Below are 19008 nucleotides of genomic sequence, written 5' to 3'. Positions count from 1 at the left end.
CACTTGCCCATCAGTGCCATCCGCTGATTTTTTTCATTTTGGCCTTCACTATCACCATCAGTGCAACTGCTTAGAGACAGCTAAGCTCTCCTCAGCCATCTGTCCCATTCATCTCAATGACAGATCCATCCATCCTTGAAAGCACATAAACAAAATACCTGAGGGTACGGAGGCAATTAAACAGGGGGCCATGGTGCCAGAAAGCCAAAGAACCCAATCTCCACCCACATTAAAGTCTCACGCCATTCCTGTGAAGTAGCTGATGTGAATATGTTTATTGAGAGTTTGGCAGTGTTTGGGGAAGAAATTATTAAATAGAAGGTTTACTAAACTTCAGTGCTGAGGTAAAGACCCCCTACCCAACTCCCACCACTGCAAACAGGCAAAAGCATAAAGTTATAGTGCATTAAGGATGACAGGACTCATGGCATCCATATCTAGCACCCACTTCAAAAAGAAATGGAGATTTGAAAAATAAAGACATTTCTCTTTTCCTTTAAAGTACTTGGCTGAGACCCAAAGAATGCTTCATTTTACTCCTTCCTTCTGCTCACTCATGGTCTTGCAGTGGTAAGTAGAGAAGGGGAAAGGCCTAAAGTCCCATCAAAAATCCTGCAACAAGGAAGAGAATGGAAGACATGGAGTTAAGGAGAAAAAAACAAATAGTAAACAGAAGGCTGTGTGTTCTAAGGTAGCCAGTCTAGTTCCCCTACATGGGCTCCTGAAGACCAGCAGAGACAACTTCCCCTGGGTTCTGGTCTTTCTACCTATTAGAATGATAGACAGCTGGCCATCCTCACTTCCAAGAACACACACTAGCCCTGAAACACTCACCTCCATGTTCAGCTCTGTTGTATCTAATAGGTCCAACCCATGCTCACTGGGAGAAGAAGAGCTATGAAGTAGCTAGAGCAAACAAGAGTCAAAAGTTAGAAAGACAAGCCGGGCGGTGGTGGCACACGCCTTTAATCCCAGCACTTGGAAGGCAAAGGCAGGCGGATTTCTGAGTTTGAGTCCAGCCTGGTCTACAGAGTGAGTTCCAGGACAGCCAGAGAAACCCTGTCTCGGAAAAAAAAAAAAAAGTTAGAAAAACTATTCTGAAATTCTACCCACCAACAGAAACATGGTTCCTCCTGAAGTCTTAATGAATAAATCAGAGAAGTGACTCCTTTCTTGGCCTCCAATCTAGCCCCTTTACATGCATTCAACTCTGAAACCAGAGAATGGGATTACCCTAGCCCTCTCAACAGGCTATTTGAACAGAAGTATGAAGGTGCTATTTGAATTTTACTTCCCTTACCCAGAGAAGACAATAAACTAATAGCAGACAGTATTAGCCTTTCCTCCTCTTTAACTCTTGCAAGACCTACCTGATATGTATGTTGACATCCTAACCCTTAGACCCCATAAAAGAGGTGACCTTTGGAATTTGTCTAGATGAAAGAGTGGAGCCCTTAGAACTTTGTTAGTGCCTTCACAAGAGGCCAGCATTGGCTTGCCCTTGCCTGCATGTGAAACAGCCTACAACTAGCAATGGGCCCTTACCAGAACCCATCTGGGTTTACCAAAACTCAAGATGTCTAGCTTCCAGAGCTGAAAGAATGTCTACCATTTATAAGCCTATAGCCATGATTCTCTGAGCTACGGTATAATCCTTTGCAGTTTATAAGGTGCTTTGTACTCTACATTCTGTGTAAATTCTCCATTGTTAGGATGGGGAAATGGAAGTTAGACAAGCAACGGCTAACTTCATATGAAACTAAGGACTCACATTTAGGTGACTCAAAACAGCTCCCTGTTTTGTTCACTAGATCAGATCATCCATCTAAAATTCAGGTATCCAGGGAAGAGAAAGGGGTGAATGGAGAGACAAGGATAGACAGCCTTGTCAGGAAAGAGGAAAGAAGGAAGGGTGTAGCTGGGGTAGACTGTGAGTATTCTGTTCCTGTGTCTAGGCCATTCTTCTGAGTGTTGGGAGATTCAGTGGCAACAATATTTATTTGGAAACTGAAGGAATGTGCTATTCTAATTCTTTTCCTTTTTTAAAAAAATTATGTATGTATGTATGTATATATGTATGTGCACAAACTATAGAACAGGACAAGTTCTGGGAATAATTTCTTGCCTTCTACCACATGGGGTCTGGGACTGGAACTGAACTCAGGCCTTCAGGCTTAGCAGCAGGCAACTTATCAACTAAACTATCTGTCTTGCTGGTCTTTGTATTTTTAACTTCTTTTCCTACCAGTTTTCAAAAGCAGGGTCTCATTGTCTAGCCCTGGCTGGCTTGGAACTCAGTATGTAGCCTTAAACTCATAGCAATCCTTTTGCTTCAGTCTCCTAAGTGCTGAGATTATAAGTGTAAATGACTACCTCTGGTTGTTCCTAAGCTCCTTATTTAATTAAGTCTGGACTAAGTCTGTAATCTTTTCTCTTTCCCTCTATGATTCTTTCCAACAACCTTTAGCAGCTTTCAAAAAAAAGGTCATTATGAAGACTAAGAACAGGTGTCTCAGCCTCTAAGTTCTAGAAGAAAAGACTGCTGGGTCCACACCTTGTCTCCACATTGCCATTCTTCATCCAGAAGTCTTAGCTCTTCTTCCTCATCTTCTTCCATAAGACTGAGTCTGTGGTAGTGGCAAAGAATAGAGGCTTTCAGATGGTCCTTTCAGGCCCTGTGAGTTTCTTCTCATAGGCATGGGGAAAGAGGGCCTGGCAGGAGGAGGGGCATGACTTAGGCTCTAGTACCCACTCCCGCTTCTGAAGGAACGGCCCTCTGCATACTGAAGAGACATGCTATGCTGGAAAGAATGTTCTGGGACCAAGACAATCCAAGAAGCACTGGCTCAGGTAAGAAGAGTAGGTAACACCAACATGAGAAGGGAAGCCTCACCGGGTGAGCTGCTTGCTCAAGCCAGAGCCTGAAGGATCACATCGAATCTGGAAACATGGTGCACTTGACATCTTCAACCTCTGGGTGCCTAAGAGTTGCTGACTATTGAGAATAAATCAGTGACGGGGTTTCATTAAAAAGCAAAGGGTAAAAAGAACAGAACAGAGTGTGGAGGAGACACTGCAGTTATAAAAGCACTCAAAGTACCCAGAGATCAGACAGTACTGCAGGGAGAACAACAGAAACACCAAGGTTTCCCTTGGCCTCACCTGCAGATCAGCTCTGGTCCTGGTCCTGGTCCTGGTCCTGGTCCTGGTCCTGGTCCTGGTCTACATTTTTGCTTCTTGCCCACTGTCTTAAGAGACTGCTTTCTCTTCACTGCTGTGGAGGTGAGAGTTGGTGTTGTGGGGCCACTATTCAGCTGAAGGCTTTCTTCCTGGGACGAAGACTCTTCTTCCTGAAGCCTGCAGGGGCCTGCAAAGAAGCAAATATACAAACCCAATAAATCAGAGCTACTTTTATAAACTTGTCCCTTGTTTCTTAAGGGAAAGTTAAACAGAAGAGAATGAAAATTTTATGTAGCCTTATTTTGTTCCATCTCAAGAATGAGCAGAGGTTGTACCTGGGTGCTACAGTGGCATGCTGTATCATTATATACAGCTCCTATCCTAGGAAATACTACCTACCTAGGAAACAAGATAGACAGAAACAAATACACTTCACAGAGAACATAAACATTTGATGACAAATGTAGGAGATGACTGATTGCCTAAAATTAAGCAGTCTGTTAGGCAATGAATTCTGAAGTCCTATCCATTCTAGATCGATGGTAACTGGGTTTGGAACAGAGACTGGAGCAGATGCCTTAGAGCCAGAGAGATAGGGTTTTCTAAAGTCAGAAGATAAAGGGACAGCAATTCTAGTGTCTTCTTACCAGAGAAGCTGAATACAGGTGCTTTCTCATCAACTACAGAGGGAAAAGAAGGATGATGCCACCAACCGAGGTGTCCACACCTAAAGCTCTCTTTCCCTGAGGAAACTCACAGGATGTGATTTTAAAACTGCAGCCGAATATATATCACCATTTGCCAATGGTGAACATTCACATTTCTACTGACCCTCTTCCTTCTCTGTGACCATGTATCTACACAGAAACAAACCCAAGATTTGCTGCCATTAACCTATATGAAGGATTATAGACATCAGAGGCTGTAGACATACATAAATCTTTGTGAACTTGGACCAGTGAATGGTTCCTTAAGACATGACATGAAATGTACTAGTTAAAAAAATAAAAAATAAGTAAAGTAGAATTCATCATAATTAAGAGTACTAACAAACTAACCAACCAACAGACTAAAAACAACTAAAACATTTTTGTATCTCTTTACCTAATAAACATCTATCCAGAATGTGTAAAAAGCCCTCAACAACTCCACAATAAAAAGACAACTCAATTTTGAATGAGCCGGGCGGTGGTGGCGCACGCCTTTAATCCCAGCACTTGGGAGGCAGAGGCAGGTGGATTTCTGAGTTCGAGGCCAGCCTGGGCTACAGAGTGAGCTCCAAGACAGCCAGGGCTATACAGAGAAACCCTGTTTCGAAAAACAAAAACAAAAACAAAGCAAAACAAAACAAAACAAAACAAAAAAAATTTTGAATGAACAAAAAAAGATTAGCATAGTGGCCATGGTCTGTAATCCTAATATTTGGGAAACGGAGAAAGAAAAATCCGAAGTTCAAGGTTATCTTCCACTATATAGAGTTCAAGTCCTGCCTGGCCTACACAAGACTTTGTCTCAAAGAAAAACAAACAAAGAATTTTAATAAGCAATTCACCAAAGATCAACTGTCCATAAGAACATAAAGTAAAAAAACTCAATTTTGTTATCCAATAGGGAAATACAAACTGAAAATTATGAGATACCAATTCAGTCACTAGAAGATAAATACAAGAAGTCCAGACAGTCACCAATACTGAGAGAGGAAGAACAACTTGGGTTCCCAATTATCTGGAAACTCCACTGCTAATGTTGAAGTCTGACATTACTGGAAAGTCCAGAGCTCAATGCAAAATGGCAGACTCCATTTGTCAGTGGGGGCTTCCTCTTCTCTATCTGGGGAATCTCAGACCCCACCTCACCTACGTGAGGAACATCATGTAGCCTGCACCTAAAATTCCTGGAATGCTTCCCCATGCTAATGGGGAAGGTATCTAAGGAGCTTAGGTATCTAAGTACCTTAACCTTCAGCCAATGACTTTTGCCCACCCTGGATATTCTCATCCCTTCCCCAAAACTATATATAACCCTGATTCACCCTGAATAAAATGTATGCATACCAGCTGTTCATTGAATGTAATCTAAAAGGGCTGTAACACTGAAATCTTCAAAGGAATCCTTCTTGCCCCTGGCATTCACTACCTGACCAGGGTCCTGCTGACCCACCAGTTCCAGACTTTGCTTCATCCTTTCCTTTCTGGTGTGTATTGGAGTCTGGACACTCCAAGAGAAGAGGTGAACCACAGAACTTGGTTCTGCCCAGTGGTTCCTGGACACCACAAGGGAAGAAGTGGAAAAACACAACCACACCCAACCATTGCTGGTGGGAATATAAAATGGTATAGGTACGTTGGAGAACAGTTTGGTAGGCCCTTATAAAGTTAAATGTAGAGCTTCTATATGACCTAGCCAAAAATTCCATTCCCAAATATAAGTCAAAGGTATGTCCACTCAAAACCTTGTGAATTTTAATGACATGCACATCAGTCAAACAATGGAAACAACTCAAGTGTTAATCAACCTATGAGTAAATCAGGTAATGACCATACAATGGACTATTATTCTGCTATAGAAAGAACCCAAAAAACAGACTAAAGAACACAGACACACAAAGCCTCATAATATGTTCGCACTGCTTAGATAAAACTATCTGCCAGAGGCAAATTCAGGGAGAAGAAGGTCAGTAACAGTGCCTGGGGCTGGAAGGACAGGGAGAACCGTGCGTATTAACAGGGACATGGCTTCTTTTGGAGCAGTGAAAATGTCTGAACATTAAAGATTGGTGGGATGGTGAGATGGCTCAGCAGGTAAAAGTGCTAGCTGGAAAAAACGCCAAACCTGGGTTCAACACTCAGAATCTACGTAAAGGAGAGAGTCAACTCTACCTTACAGCACTGCCCTCTAGCCTCCTCATGCACAATATGGCAAGTACATGCTATACATATTACACACACTTAGAATAATTTTAAGACTAACAAAATTAAAATGTTAAGGTTTTACATAAAGATTATGAATTTGTCAAGTGTGGTGATGCACACCTTTAGTCCCTAGCACTCGGAGGCAGAGGCAGAAGAATTTATGTGAGTTCAAGGCCAGACTGGTCTACAAAGTGTGCTCCAGAACAGCCAGGGCTAAACAGACAGTCCCTGTCTCAAAGGAAAAAAAAAATAACAAAAAGCAAACAAAATTAAGTACTAAAATTTAAAAAAAAAAAAAAAGTAGTAGAGAGTCAGTCAGGAGTTAAGAGCGTGTCCTACTTTATAGATCTAAGTTCAGTTCACAAGCATCTATGCAGACACCCGCACATTCACACTCTCACACACATTCATGTCCACAATTAAAACTTGTCAGAGAAACATAAAAGCTATTGAAGTATACACTTAAAGAGGTAACTTTGACTTTTATGGTTTGTAAATTATGTCTCATTAAAGCTGTGACAGTTTCAAAGTTACAATTTAAAGTACATATTAGCAAATGCACATTAGCATATGAAACAGATTATAATATCACTCAAGACAATGTAAAAAAGAAAATTAAAGATATTAGGTAGATTTTAAGACAAGTGGTGATCTGAAAGTTATGAGAAATTAATGTATTATTTGCTGTCAAGGAAACAAGAATGCTTGGTTCAATTTTTAGCTTTATCATTAGTTTCTATATCATTCAAGTTTTCTATTTTAAGCTGGCTAGATAAATGATGAAGAAAATGAATGAGAGTAGGTGCCTGATAAAATATTTGACAAAGAACAACTTTGAAGAAGATTAGTCTCCTGTTATTAGGGCAAAGGCAACTGGGATATGGTGCTGAACTGATGCCAACCCCAATCCTGAACCCTTACCTTCAACACACCTCTTCTTGGAATGGGGGGGTCCCTGTGGGCTGGCCTCTGCTGTGTTCTCTACAGGGTGGAGGGAGTGGCAGTAGGTGGTGACTGGACCCCAGGGATGACTAGGTGCCTTGGAGACACGCTGCAGACACTTTTCCAGGTATGATAGTCTAAAGGAATGGTACAGAGAATGAACTGAGTCCTCTCTAGACTCTTCTGCAAATCCACATCTCTACTCAACCACTAACTTACAGTAGCTGCTTGTCCTGATGGAAGAGGCGGGGGGAGAACTCTGAAAGAAGCTCCAGGAACGCAAGATTTGGGGGCTCACGAGAAGAACCAGCAGGAGGAAGCTCAGACAATGAGAATTTGATGCCTTCCCTTGATTGGGGAGAATTATTTCAGTTAAGAGTCTGAAATACCCAAATGTACCATCCCTACATTCTTGCTGCCCAAGCACACTCAGAACCAGCCTGCTTGCTACTTCTGCACATGATTATGCTTGCCATCAAGACCTTATTCCCTGCCCTCCCTGGACCCAACCTCCAATCAGCACTTCCTTACTTGTGCAGCATGACCACAAGATCTCGGTTATGGAGCTGCTGAGGTCCAAAGCTCAAGGCAAACCTCCGGGCCAGGTCTCTCATCTCAATGAAGGCTGGCAGCTCTGTCAGGCCCTGGGGCCCCTGCTCCTGTATCAGTTCTGTGTAGAGCTGTGTGCAGAGACAAGGCACATTTGGAAAAGAAGAGAGGGGAGCTCAAGAAAAGCTTAACTTTCTTCTCTACTCAAGACCCTACAAGGCTTGGGGTGTAGAGTGGCATCTACTATCTTTCCTACCCAGATACTGCCACATCCTGACACTTTGTAGCAGGGTACTTCAGCACTGCTCCATGAGGGTTTTTAAAAGTGTGCCTGAGGATCCAACTCAGGGCCTCATACATTGCAGGCAAGTACTTTACCACTAAAAGCCATCCCTGGCACTCTAGCTCTACAGAGATAAATATCTCTGATCAGAATGGTGAAATGGGTCAGTGACTAAAGGTGCTTGCTACCAAGTCTATTTAAATTCAATCTCCAGAACCCACAAGGTAGGAAAGAACAAATTTCCACACTTTCCTCTGATCACCACACTTACACAATGGTACATGCTTCTCTCAACCCCAGCTACAAACACAAAGTAAATAAATGTAAAAAACTTTTATGTCATACATGAAGGATGCTGTAAAAAAGCAAACTAAAAAATAAAAAAAAAATCAAGAATTCCCTAGAGGCTAGAGAAAGGGCTGAGTGGCTAAGAGCATTTGGTTCCTTTTCCAGAAGACCTGGATTCTATTACCATCTATACAGTGGCACACAACCATCTATTTACTCCAGTCCCAGGGGATCTGACTCCCTCTTCTAGCTATGTAGGCACATAGTGCAGACATACATTCAGGTAAAACACCTCCATATATAAGCAAATTTTTAAAATTTTCCTATCATTTCAGTATTGGTATTAATAACTGATTTCTATGAGGCTTGGGGAAGGAAGAAACTGTTCAGTTATTTTAAGGTCTGTGCTTGTTTAAATAAGATTGGCCCCCATAGGCTCATATATTTGAATGCTTAGTCACTAAGGATTAGAATGATTAGGAAGAACTGTGTCACCGAGGTGAGAGATCATGTAGCTCTCAGCTGCTGCCCCCAGTTACGGCCTGCATGCTGCCATGCTCCTTGCCATGATGATAAAGACTAAAACCTCTAAAGCTGAAAGCAAGGCCCCAATCTAAAATATTTCTAAGAGTTGCCTTGGTCATGGTGTTTTTCCACAGCAATAAAACAATGACTAAGACAGAGTTTATAAGGTATGAAGAAACCTGTCACAAGAAATGAGATCCAAGAAAATTTCTGTTCTTAAAAGTTTTGCAGCAGCTAAGCAGTAGTAGTGTACACCCTTAATCCCAACACTTGAGAGGCAGAGGCTAGAGGATCTCTGTGAGTTTGAAGCTAGCCTGATCTACACAGTGAGTTACACATCAGAAGTACACAGAAAAACCCTGCCTTGAAAAAAACAAAACAAAGCAAAACAAAAAAATCTTACATTCCTAAGATGCTGGGGCTAGACAGTAAGATAGGAATTTAGGAAGGGCATGCCACAGCTATTATGCTTCCAGGCAAAAGCACCTGCTTTAAGCTCAGGAGCAGGATCCGAGAGCACTGACATCGGTCAATTTGTCTTGCCCGAGTTAATGTTTCCTTGATAATGTCACCATAGTCTTCATAGAACTAAGAGAGAGGAAGTAAAGAAGGTAATGTTAACCACAGAGAAAAAAATCTTTTATTTATTCCTTCACAACTTCCCACTGAGCCTTAGGCAGTTAAAAACAGTAACTCAGGAAAAATATAACTCAGACTAAAACTCATCTCTAAATATTACAGTGTCCAAAGGAAACCAGATGTAAAGAAAGAAAGAAAGGAAGGAAGAAAGGAAGGAAGGAAGGAAGGAAGGAAGGAAGGAAGGAAGGAAGAGAGAAAAAAAGAAAACCTAGAAGCAAAAATTGGTTGAATCTATCTACTGGATAGAGCACTAATACCTATCCTCAGACAACACTGGAGCCTACACATCCCTCCCCACCAGTCTAGAGTTTGTAGAACAAGAGTTTCTGTGCTGTTCGTTGCTCTGTCCTTAGTACCTAGCATGTCTGGTGCACTGCAGATGCTCATAGAGAGAGATACAATGGCAGACTGAGGAAATGGAAATGGAGATATAGATATAGAGATAGAGACAGAGACAGAGACAGAGATAGAGATATCTTGTGAAGCCTGGCTTTCCGCACTGTTTTCTTTCTCTAATGCTCCATCCTGTAGATTAATTAGGCTTACAGCAGGGAAAACAGATTTCTGAATTGGAAAGTTAGGGTTATTTCCCAGTCAAGGAAAGTCTCAATAGTTTTTTTTTCTCCTTAAATACTTACACCCATATCTCTTTCCTTTGTCCTTTTTCTAAACCCCTACTTGTGTTCTCTCCTACTTCTCTTTTAAGCCTGATCCTCTCAGACTGCCCCCAACCGACTTCCTTTCTTAGAATGCTACAGTGTTTGAAGCCTTGGCTTCAAACCTGGGTCTTTCATGTCAGGGTCTTGCGGTACCTTGTTGTAGTGTTTGAAAACGTCTGAGGCTGCATCCAGCTCCAACACCCCATAAAGCAGCAGCTTACAAAATCCTGCAAGCAGACGGCGCCTCTGGTGCAGAAGTTCTATCTGGATGTGATCCTCCTGTGACTGACCTGCCCAGCAAAAGCAGAATCAGTCACAGGCTTAGGACTCTTGCCTAAGACTGTATCACCAGGCTCAATCCCAAACCCTTCTTAAACTCTAGGCCTAGATTTCTTGTACCGTTGCCCAATTCTCCAGGCTGGAGAAAGACATGGTCCATGAGAAAGCTGGCTAGTTCCGACTGGAGAGTAGCTTCCGGAAAAAAGACAAGAGGCCTAAGGAAATCCCGTCCCCCTACAATCATCTGAGGGCTGAAGATGAGAAGCAGGTCACTTAATAAGACAAAAGCCTGTTGTGAAGGGGGGAAAAAAGGGTGAGTTAAAAAAATCAGAATACTACTTACAAAGGCGATAATTACATACCTCACTTCCCTGGAAACAGTCTTCTCAAACTGCAGGACACACATGCTCACCTGCTCCTGGATCTCTGGGTCCACGTCTGAGAGGCAGCTTTGGCAAAGTTCACAGAAAGCTATCATTCTTTTCTTCAGACTCATCAGCTGCTTCTGTAAAAAGAGCATCTTGCTTCACAGAGGAATGAAGGCTCATGCTCCTCCATTCTCAGTATCCTCCTCAAACCCACACTCACTTGGGAAGTAGATTCTGAAATGTGGGTTACTGTCCAGAGAATGGAAAAATATACCAGAGTCAAGGCTGGCAAAATCACCTGTAACCAAAAAATGTCAGATTAGGTGGCTAGAGAGCAAAAGTAAGGGAGTGTCAGTACTCTCACACAATCAATAAGAGAAGCTGAAATGAGGTGGTGGATGCCTTTAATCCCAGCACTCAGAAGGCAGACAGGAATATCTCTGTGAGTCTGACACCGGCCTGGTCAACAAGTAAGTTCCAGGACTGACAGGGTTACATAAAGAAACCCTGTGTCAAAAAATAAACAAACAAAACAAACAAATCTCATCCCAAATAAGAGAGAAGATGAGATCAGTGAAACAATTCCTTTCTAGAAGAAAAGAAAGGATTTTGGGCAATGTCCAGAAGCTTCTAACCTAGGCAGAAATGTCATATCTTTCTGGTTTATTCATTCTCTTAGAATTCCTCAAAATTCTCCTTAGCTCCCAGGAACCCCAAAAGCTCCCAGTGCACCTCAGAGAACAGAAGTGATAACCCCACCTGACTTCCTCCCTATGTCTACTATATACCCGAGGACTGAGACTGCCTGGGCAAGGTGGCCTAGAGAACATAGATTCTGACAGTCATCTGCCCTGCCTGTGTGTGTCCAGCCTATCACCTGCCTGGTGAGGAACTTCTCCTGTGTCTACAGCCTTCCGGAGGAGTTGAAAACATGGTTCAGAAATCTCCCATCGGGTCAGGTCATGAGCACTTTAAAGAGAGAGAAGGAAACATTATGTTAGGACACATCCAAGGTAATCAACTCCAACACTAGGAGAAAGGGAAGGTGGCAGGAGAGCTGCTCACTTGTAAAAGGCAGAGAGACGCTTCAGAGTGGCTGTCAGACTGTATACCTCATCCTCATCTAGGAAGGAAGACTAAGGAACAAAGAGGCTCACAGCAAGAGTTTCTCAAGAATTCATCTTTAACTCCAGCCCTCTCTTACCCTCCCTGAGGTGCCCTGCCATTTAGCACCACCTGCATTAGGTCATGAAGCTCCTGCTGGAATCTATCAGTAAGAAGATCCACTAATTGGCTTCTGGCAAAGTCCACTCTGCTGAAGAAGGTGAACTCTGGTTTGCAGAGTAGATAGAGGGCATGTGCTGCAGCCTCAAGCACCTCAAGCTCTACATGCTTCACCACAACCTCCTGTAGTTGTTGAAGCAGCAGCTCCAAGTGCTAAAAGAGAGACAAGGTATGGTGGACTATAGGCTGAAGAGTAACACAGGAGGATGAAAACAGTGATGTTTAAAGATAAGATATATTTAAAAGTATGTCATTATAAGTTCTTCTTAAACCAAGGGCCTTGTGGAAAACAAAAAAAAAAATTAACCAGATACTAGGAAGAATCCCTAACCTAAGCAAGGGAGCAGCAAGGTCTGGGAAATGGTCTCTTGCTGCCTACTCACCTTCTCCAAGCGCTGAGTGCAATATATGCTGAGGTCAAAATAACTGAGCAGCTGGAGCAAGGGAGCAACATTCTCTGCATCTGCTGAGAACTACAGTGGAAAGAGTGTCCTGTTAATTAAGGGACAAAGGTGAATCCTTTCCTCATCCTGCCTTGAGGTTGGTCCCTTACTCATTTATGCTCTAGCTGTACAAGAAGCTCTTACCTTGGCAAGGAGCTGGGGCAAGAGGGGGATGAGGTGCTCAGCCAGCTTCACCTTATCATAAGCTTGAAGTTTGCGTTCTTTGGCAGTCAGACTCTGGGATTAGTCATTAGAGGTAGAAAACTGTGAAGAAACACTGGATACAGAGGGTGGGTGTATCTTCACACACTCCTGCTCCCTTCAGATATCTTTTATATGGAGATAGGACTCTTAGAGGGAAAGATGGAGGGTCCTAACCCACAATATAGAGGTGAAGATGGCCAATAACCATCTGGCTCCAATAGTATTGACCTACTAACCCACTGTTCATGCTCACCTTCTTTCCAGTAATGCGCCCCACTGGTGGGTGACCCTCTGCAGCTTGCCGGGCACTGGACACAAGGATTTCTATTAGCATCCTTTCTTGCATATCACCCAGATCTGGGATAGAAAGAAGATCAAAAATAAAACATCAAGATTAACCACCCTCCATATCCTTCAGCCAAAAATTAAAATTAAAAAAAAAAAAAAACGAAAAACAAAACAAAAACCCAAACCACTCAGCTTCACACAAGAAGGTACAAAATACACAACCCCAGCTACCATGTGACACGCACTCTGGTCTTTCTGCAGCAACAGGCTTGTCAGACTCTCCCAGTCCTTCAGGTAAGGCCCTGCACAGTCCCACAAGCTGTCTACCAAGTAAGCAGCATGGTTGTGATGCTGTGAAAGAAGGTTCCCAGTAAGTTATCCACCAATGTCATATCAAACTGCTCCAGCAAGTGGCTGTTGATAAGCAGGACCCTCCTACCCATTGCCCATCTTATTCTCTACTTCCTACATTACCTCACTCTCCATAAAGAAGGCCAGTAAAAGATAAATGAAAGTCTTCTGGGCTTGTGGACTCCGGCGTCGCTCCCTGCCACTCACGGCTTTTGCCCCACATTCAGGATGAAAGATCCTGGTAGGATGGATAGGTGGAAAGAGTAGCATGGGAAGAAGTGAGGACAAGTGAAGAGCCAAGGAACTCCCATAAGATTGAGAGAGAAAGGAGACAACAAGAGAGACTTCAATAATTTTGATAAGTCCACAGGTGGAGCAGAGAGGTGAGAGAGAGAAATTGAGAGGACAGTGTGACAAACACATACCACTTACTTCCAGTATACAAATTCCCCTGCAGAAGAGGCCATGGAACGATTAGAAATGTATACAATGGAGTAAATTTTCTCACAGTCTGCATTAGTCAGCACTCCCTCCATATTCCTGCCAAGAAAAAAGAAGAAAGTGTGTGTGGGGGGGGGGGGGTCTGTGTGTGTATGTGTGTGACCATTAATCTTCTCACACAGCAAGGTATAGAACAAAACAAGGCAATACCTATAAAGATATGACTCACTGAAAATGTTTTAAGAGTCAGAGAGAGGAGTACACAGAGTTAAAAACAGAGAAGTCCCTCTCTATCCTACAACTCAGAAATGCCCTTTGTCTTCTAATCTGTACACAAAGAAGGATCAATTGTGACAGGCAGGGGACAGAATTCTGGAGGGTTTTGTTTGACCCTCTAAGGTAAGTCTGTGAGGCTGCCACCCCACTTCCCACAACTCACTTCAGAATAAGGGTCAGCAATCTGATGGCCTCCACTGCTACTTCACACTCTCTGTCCATGACCATGGAAACCATCCGGTCCTATGCAAAGAACATTATCCAAACTCTCACTGCACCCATTCCCAAACACCACAGTCTCCTGAGATTTGAAATTCCTAACACAGAGGAAGTAGGAGCTACATCCAGAAAAGCTATCAGTCTGCCAGGTGGAAGGACCTATGGCAGGAAAATGGGAAACACAGCATAGAGCAAAACCTGGGAATGGTGTCCCATCTTACCTTGAAGCGATTAGTAAAGAGCTCCATCCGTAGGCTCAGTTCCTGGTTGCTGTACAGCCCTGCCAGAGCCTTCACACACTTTAGACGGACTTCCTTGTGCTATTGATGAAGGAAATAGAAGAGAAACATGATTGACAAATGGTCATCACAGACTCTAAGTGCACCTCACTGTTCTACATTCTGGGCATGGGTGATTTCTACACTGAGGACTCTTAGAATATAAAAAAATAGTAAAGAACTATCTTCTCACTGAAAACACAAAGGCTCATAGAAGAACTGGACAATCATGATGAAAATAATCCCTTTGGATGGCACTCTGGCCCTTGTGTTACTACCATCATCAACTTGCTGTTTAAAAGAGATTTCTTCCTCTATGACGTATGAGGTTTCAAAGGTATTCTGACTGTTGAATATTTTTCTCCTTTCTGCTTTATCTTACACGCTTCAGCACTGAAGTAATCTCAAGATTCAATACCTGGATTGAGAGATAATTGCTCAATGTATCAAATGTTTGAGTGGCAGAGCAGGAAAAGGTAAAGTATTTTGGGATAGGTTAGAAGAAGTGGGTTACAGGGAGGAAGAGGAAGAGGAGGAAGAGGAGGAGGAGGAGGAGGAGGAAGAGGAGGAGAAGGAGGCTGACTTAACCGTACCTTATCATGCAGGGTCCAGCCAATGTATTTTAGGTAGCTGTCATTAAGAAAGGAGGTGCTGTAGCTTTGCATCCAATACCCAATCTCTTCAATGCAGATAGCACGGATCTCAGGAAGGATGTCCCTTAGACAGAGAGACAAACTGGCATATTACCTTCTCTCAAAGGTTACTTTTCAGCCTACGACACAGCCCTCTTAACTAAGTTATGCTTGTGACTAAACACCAGGTACCCAGCCTTATATTTTTTCATTCCAAAGTAAATACACAAGATATATGAAATTAAATCTTTTTATAACCAACATATGAGCTAGTTTAACTTTATACAACCTCATCCTTTATACTCCTTTAAAAGCCAATTTTAAAAATTCACTTAACTGTTAGTTAAAATGTGCTATCTTTTGATTCTACTTCAAGAAATGATTTAAGTTATAGAGAATCAGAAGTTGAAATCTAGACAAAACTGAAACACTACTATAAATACTACTAATTCTAACAGGTAAGACTTATCTCTACCAGTTCTTCAAACACTATGAAACTTCCTGACCCTTAGCATAGTAGAAACACAGGCCTGGTCATGAAAAGGTTTGCTGAGCCAGACCACCTTTCAGGTCTCTGCCCTCATCTGCTCAAGTCTCCAATTCTACAAACACAGGAGGCAGGGCCAGGACTTGGGCAAGGTCAAGAGAAGGAGAATACTCAGTGATGTCTTGATCTCTGATTTTCTTTCCCAGAAAAATTCATAAGGTCCGTTGTAGGTAGGGATAAAGCAGACCTTAACTGATTCAACGTATCTGTCAGTTTTCATTCCAGCTGCAATAGTCCTGAAACTAACCAAATAATTCAGCAAGGGCCTTGTCATTTCTCACACTACTACCAAGAACAGCGGCTTCAGTAAGAGCATGTGACTGACTTACCTGTACCGATGGACAAAGACACCTCTGAAGATGGCATTCATCATCCCCTCTATCTCCTCTTGATTCTCTTGGAACTGGAGAAAAGAACAAGGTCAGACTATCCCTCTTGTACCTCAACAGCATAATGTCACAGATATAGAAAAGTACAACTTCTACAGACTTCCTGTTTATTGAAAAACATAGTGTAAACCCTCAAGTAATCAATATTCCCTTCTAACTCCAGAAGCAGTACAGTTTAATGCAACAACAATTGCTTTGTGTTAGTAAAAACTAATGTTCCTGGGGACTGGAGAGATGACTCAGAAGTTAAAAACACATATTGCTTTTCCAGAGAATACAAGTTCAGTTTTCAGCATTCATGTCAGGTGGCTCAAAAATACCTATCACTCCAGCTCCAGAAGATCTAACGTCCTATTATGGACACTTTGTACACATATAGACACACATGAATAAATGCAAACCTTTTTAAAATGCCCCTTCTGATTGGGGTTATTCTATTCATACCTAACTCAGAGTTGTGTTTTTGACTACTATTAATTGGGAAAATGAAATTTAAAAACCTATTAAATGTATTTATTTGAGGAAAAGGCAGCATATAAAGGCATGGAGGTCATAAGATGGCTTTCAGAAGTCAGTTCTCTTTCCACCAGCTGGGTTCTAAGAATGACCTTAGGCTTGGAAACAAGTTGTTTTTACCCACCAAGTGATCTCACCAGCCTCAAAATGAATTTTTAATAAATCCATTTTGATAAAAGTATAACCAGTAAAAAGAAAAGATTAGATCAGTGATTTTTAAATTGGACAATTTTGTTCCCCAATGGATAAGTGGCAGTGTATAAATCCCTTCTTCCCAAGGTTTAGGGATCATTATGGAAGATCCTGAAATGATAGATCACGTCACAAAAACAGTGTCCTCTGGATGCAGCAGGGATACATATGAACTCATAGTGGTTCTGACAGCATGCACAAGCCTCTTACAAGCTCAAACAAGGTCAAATCCCAGCATGGAAAAAAGTTTACATTAAATCACACCCCAAGCCTAGGAGCTCTAGAAACTGATAGCTGCTGGTAAAGGGAGAGTTAGTTTTCTTTGAGAGTGCTGCCCCTGGTAAGCAGAATATGCTCCAATGGAAGGCAGTACATCCAAGAGTATATAAGTAGTACAAATTAGACTTAATGGATGAGGCAAAGGGGAGACACAAAATTGGATTATAGAGAAGTAGAATGGATCTTGGAAGAGTTGGGGGAAAATGGATATGATCAAAATACACTGTACAAAATTCTGAGAGAATAAAAATATTTTTAATTTAAAATTTTTTAAAGTTTTGGTTGTCACAACTGAGCTGGTACCAAAGTACTATCGGAATCTAGTAGACAGAGGCAAAGGAACACTGCTAAACAATATACAAGGCCAGGGCAGCCTCCCAATGTCAATATCACTGCTGAGAAACCTCAGACTAGATAAACAATAGATGCTAATGAAACAGAATATAAGGAGAAAACATCTTTGAAACAACTAATCCTACTTCTTTAATACACACCCATATTAAGGGAAATCTGAGGAAGCAGACATTCTGTGTAAGATTAAATAAAAGAGGAAGCCAGATGTTAGTACATTTAATCCTAGCACAAAGGAACCTGAAGCAGGAGTTTGAAGCCAGTCTAGGCTACATAAACAAGACCCTATCCCAAGGAAGAGAACATTAAAAGAGGCTCCAGAAATACTATCATCAAATATCCTTACTTGAATTCCAGATGGGGACTTTTAAGTTTGGATTAATTAGAAATTATTAAAGAATCATGACATTTGGGGACAGGAAAAAATGGTATCAGGTAATAAAAGCATGTTACTTTTAAGAGGGTATACTTAAACATTTAGGGTTAAAGAACTACTATGCCCACAGCTTAACTATAAGCAATTAAAACAGATAAGCTAATACAATGAAATATTCATTGTTATGGAATACACTGTGAGTATGGTATTCTATAATATCTTTAGATTTTCACATTTAAAATATCATCAAAACCATAAACTGAGATAAGACCACTGGTGACAAGATATACTGGAAGTATATTACAGAGAAGCAGACTAAAGGAATGATACACATTCACAAATGAACAGAAGCAAACAGTATGGGTAGAGAGACTAAAGTGGGAGAATGACAACTGATGGAGAGTCCAGAAAAATAAGAAAAAAGAATCACTCTAGTACAGTTCTCCCTTTTTATAGAGAATATATTCCAAGACTCTCAAGCAATGCTTGAACTACAGATGGTATCAAATATCATGCACATAGGTTAAAAATATTCTTATATGAAATTCTTGGGGCCAGTAGTATTACAGATTTTACAGTTTTTTAGATTTTGGAACATTTGTACAAACTTTACTCATTGGGAACACAATTTCTAAATCCAAATTGGAAATGTACACCAAATTAAAAATTTTTTGAGTGTCACATTGATGCTCAAAAAGTTTAGCAGAGCATTTCAGAATCAGAATTCAGATTTTTAGATTAAGGATGTTAACCAACCTGTACTATGTATTTATGTGTGTGGCATCTATCTAGTTTGTAAATTATACAAAGTGACAAAAATAATGTTATGTGCACTTAGATCTTTTTCACACACACACCTTCCCTCTCAAAACAGTCACTGAATTGTACTTTGTTGTTTTGTTGGAGGGGGTGACTTTTTTTTTTTTTTTTTGGAGACAAGGCCTCATTATTTAGCCCTGGCTGGCCTAGAACTCACTACATAGATCAAGTTGACCTCAAACTCACAGAGATCCTGTCTCCTGAGTACTAGGATTAAAGACATGTGCCACCAAGGACAGCTACTTTGGATGTTTTTGAACCTTTGTTGACAGTGAGAAAACAAAAACGCAGAAAGTAAACCTGCAAATATAATGGGGATCTCTCTCACACATAATTTAAAATCCTAGATAGTTCTATTATTATGTGTAGGCCTTTAACAGCACCCTGCAATGGAAAACAGCACATGAGAATGCAGTAACATAAACTTTGCCTCTCAGGCTGATAAGGCTCAGTAACAATGCCTATTTGCAGGTGTAAGGTCTTGGATCCAATTTTCAGT

At 41.5% G+C, this 19008-nt stretch overlaps 1 protein-coding gene across 2 annotated transcripts in view; it reads right to left on the bottom strand.

Annotated features, from left to right (window-relative positions):
- Positions 1-254: 254 nt before the first annotated feature.
- Stag3 (stromal antigen 3) overlaps positions 255-19008 on the bottom strand; it is a 33447-nt gene continuing 14693 nt past the window's right edge. For both annotated transcript variants that reach the window (XM_031338415.1, XM_031338414.1), the window contains exons 9-34: positions 15917-15990; positions 15002-15125; positions 14352-14450; positions 14075-14154; positions 13627-13734; positions 13318-13432; positions 13089-13194; positions 12809-12912; positions 12496-12588; positions 12292-12381; positions 11861-12061; positions 11690-11760; positions 11506-11593; positions 10845-10922; positions 10669-10761; positions 10377-10545; positions 10131-10267; positions 9166-9267; positions 7566-7714; positions 7254-7382; positions 7014-7171; positions 3163-3367; positions 2894-2995; positions 2555-2627; positions 835-906; positions 255-612 (exon numbers count right to left, since the gene is read on the bottom strand). In XM_031338415.1, coding sequence (XP_031194275.1) covers positions 604-612; positions 835-906; positions 2555-2627; positions 2894-2995; positions 3163-3367; positions 7014-7171; positions 7254-7382; positions 7566-7714; positions 9166-9267; positions 10131-10267; positions 10377-10545; positions 10669-10761; positions 10845-10922; positions 11506-11593; positions 11690-11760; positions 11861-12061; positions 12292-12381; positions 12496-12588; positions 12809-12912; positions 13089-13194; positions 13318-13432; positions 13627-13734; positions 14075-14154; positions 14352-14450; positions 15002-15125; positions 15917-15990 — 2829 coding nt within the window. In that variant the 3' untranslated portion in view covers positions 255-603. The remainder of the gene's footprint in view (positions 613-834; positions 907-2554; positions 2628-2893; positions 2996-3162; positions 3368-7013; positions 7172-7253; positions 7383-7565; positions 7715-9165; positions 9268-10130; positions 10268-10376; positions 10546-10668; positions 10762-10844; positions 10923-11505; positions 11594-11689; positions 11761-11860; positions 12062-12291; positions 12382-12495; positions 12589-12808; positions 12913-13088; positions 13195-13317; positions 13433-13626; positions 13735-14074; positions 14155-14351; positions 14451-15001; positions 15126-15916; positions 15991-19008) is intronic.

The sequence above is a fragment of the Mastomys coucha genome, unplaced genomic scaffold (genome assembly GCF_008632895.1).
Source record: "Mastomys coucha isolate ucsf_1 unplaced genomic scaffold, UCSF_Mcou_1 pScaffold22, whole genome shotgun sequence".
NCBI lineage: Eukaryota > Metazoa > Chordata > Mammalia > Rodentia > Muridae > Mastomys > Mastomys coucha.
Note: the sequence above shows the minus strand (reverse complement) of the source record. Positions and strands in the feature narration are given on the sequence as shown.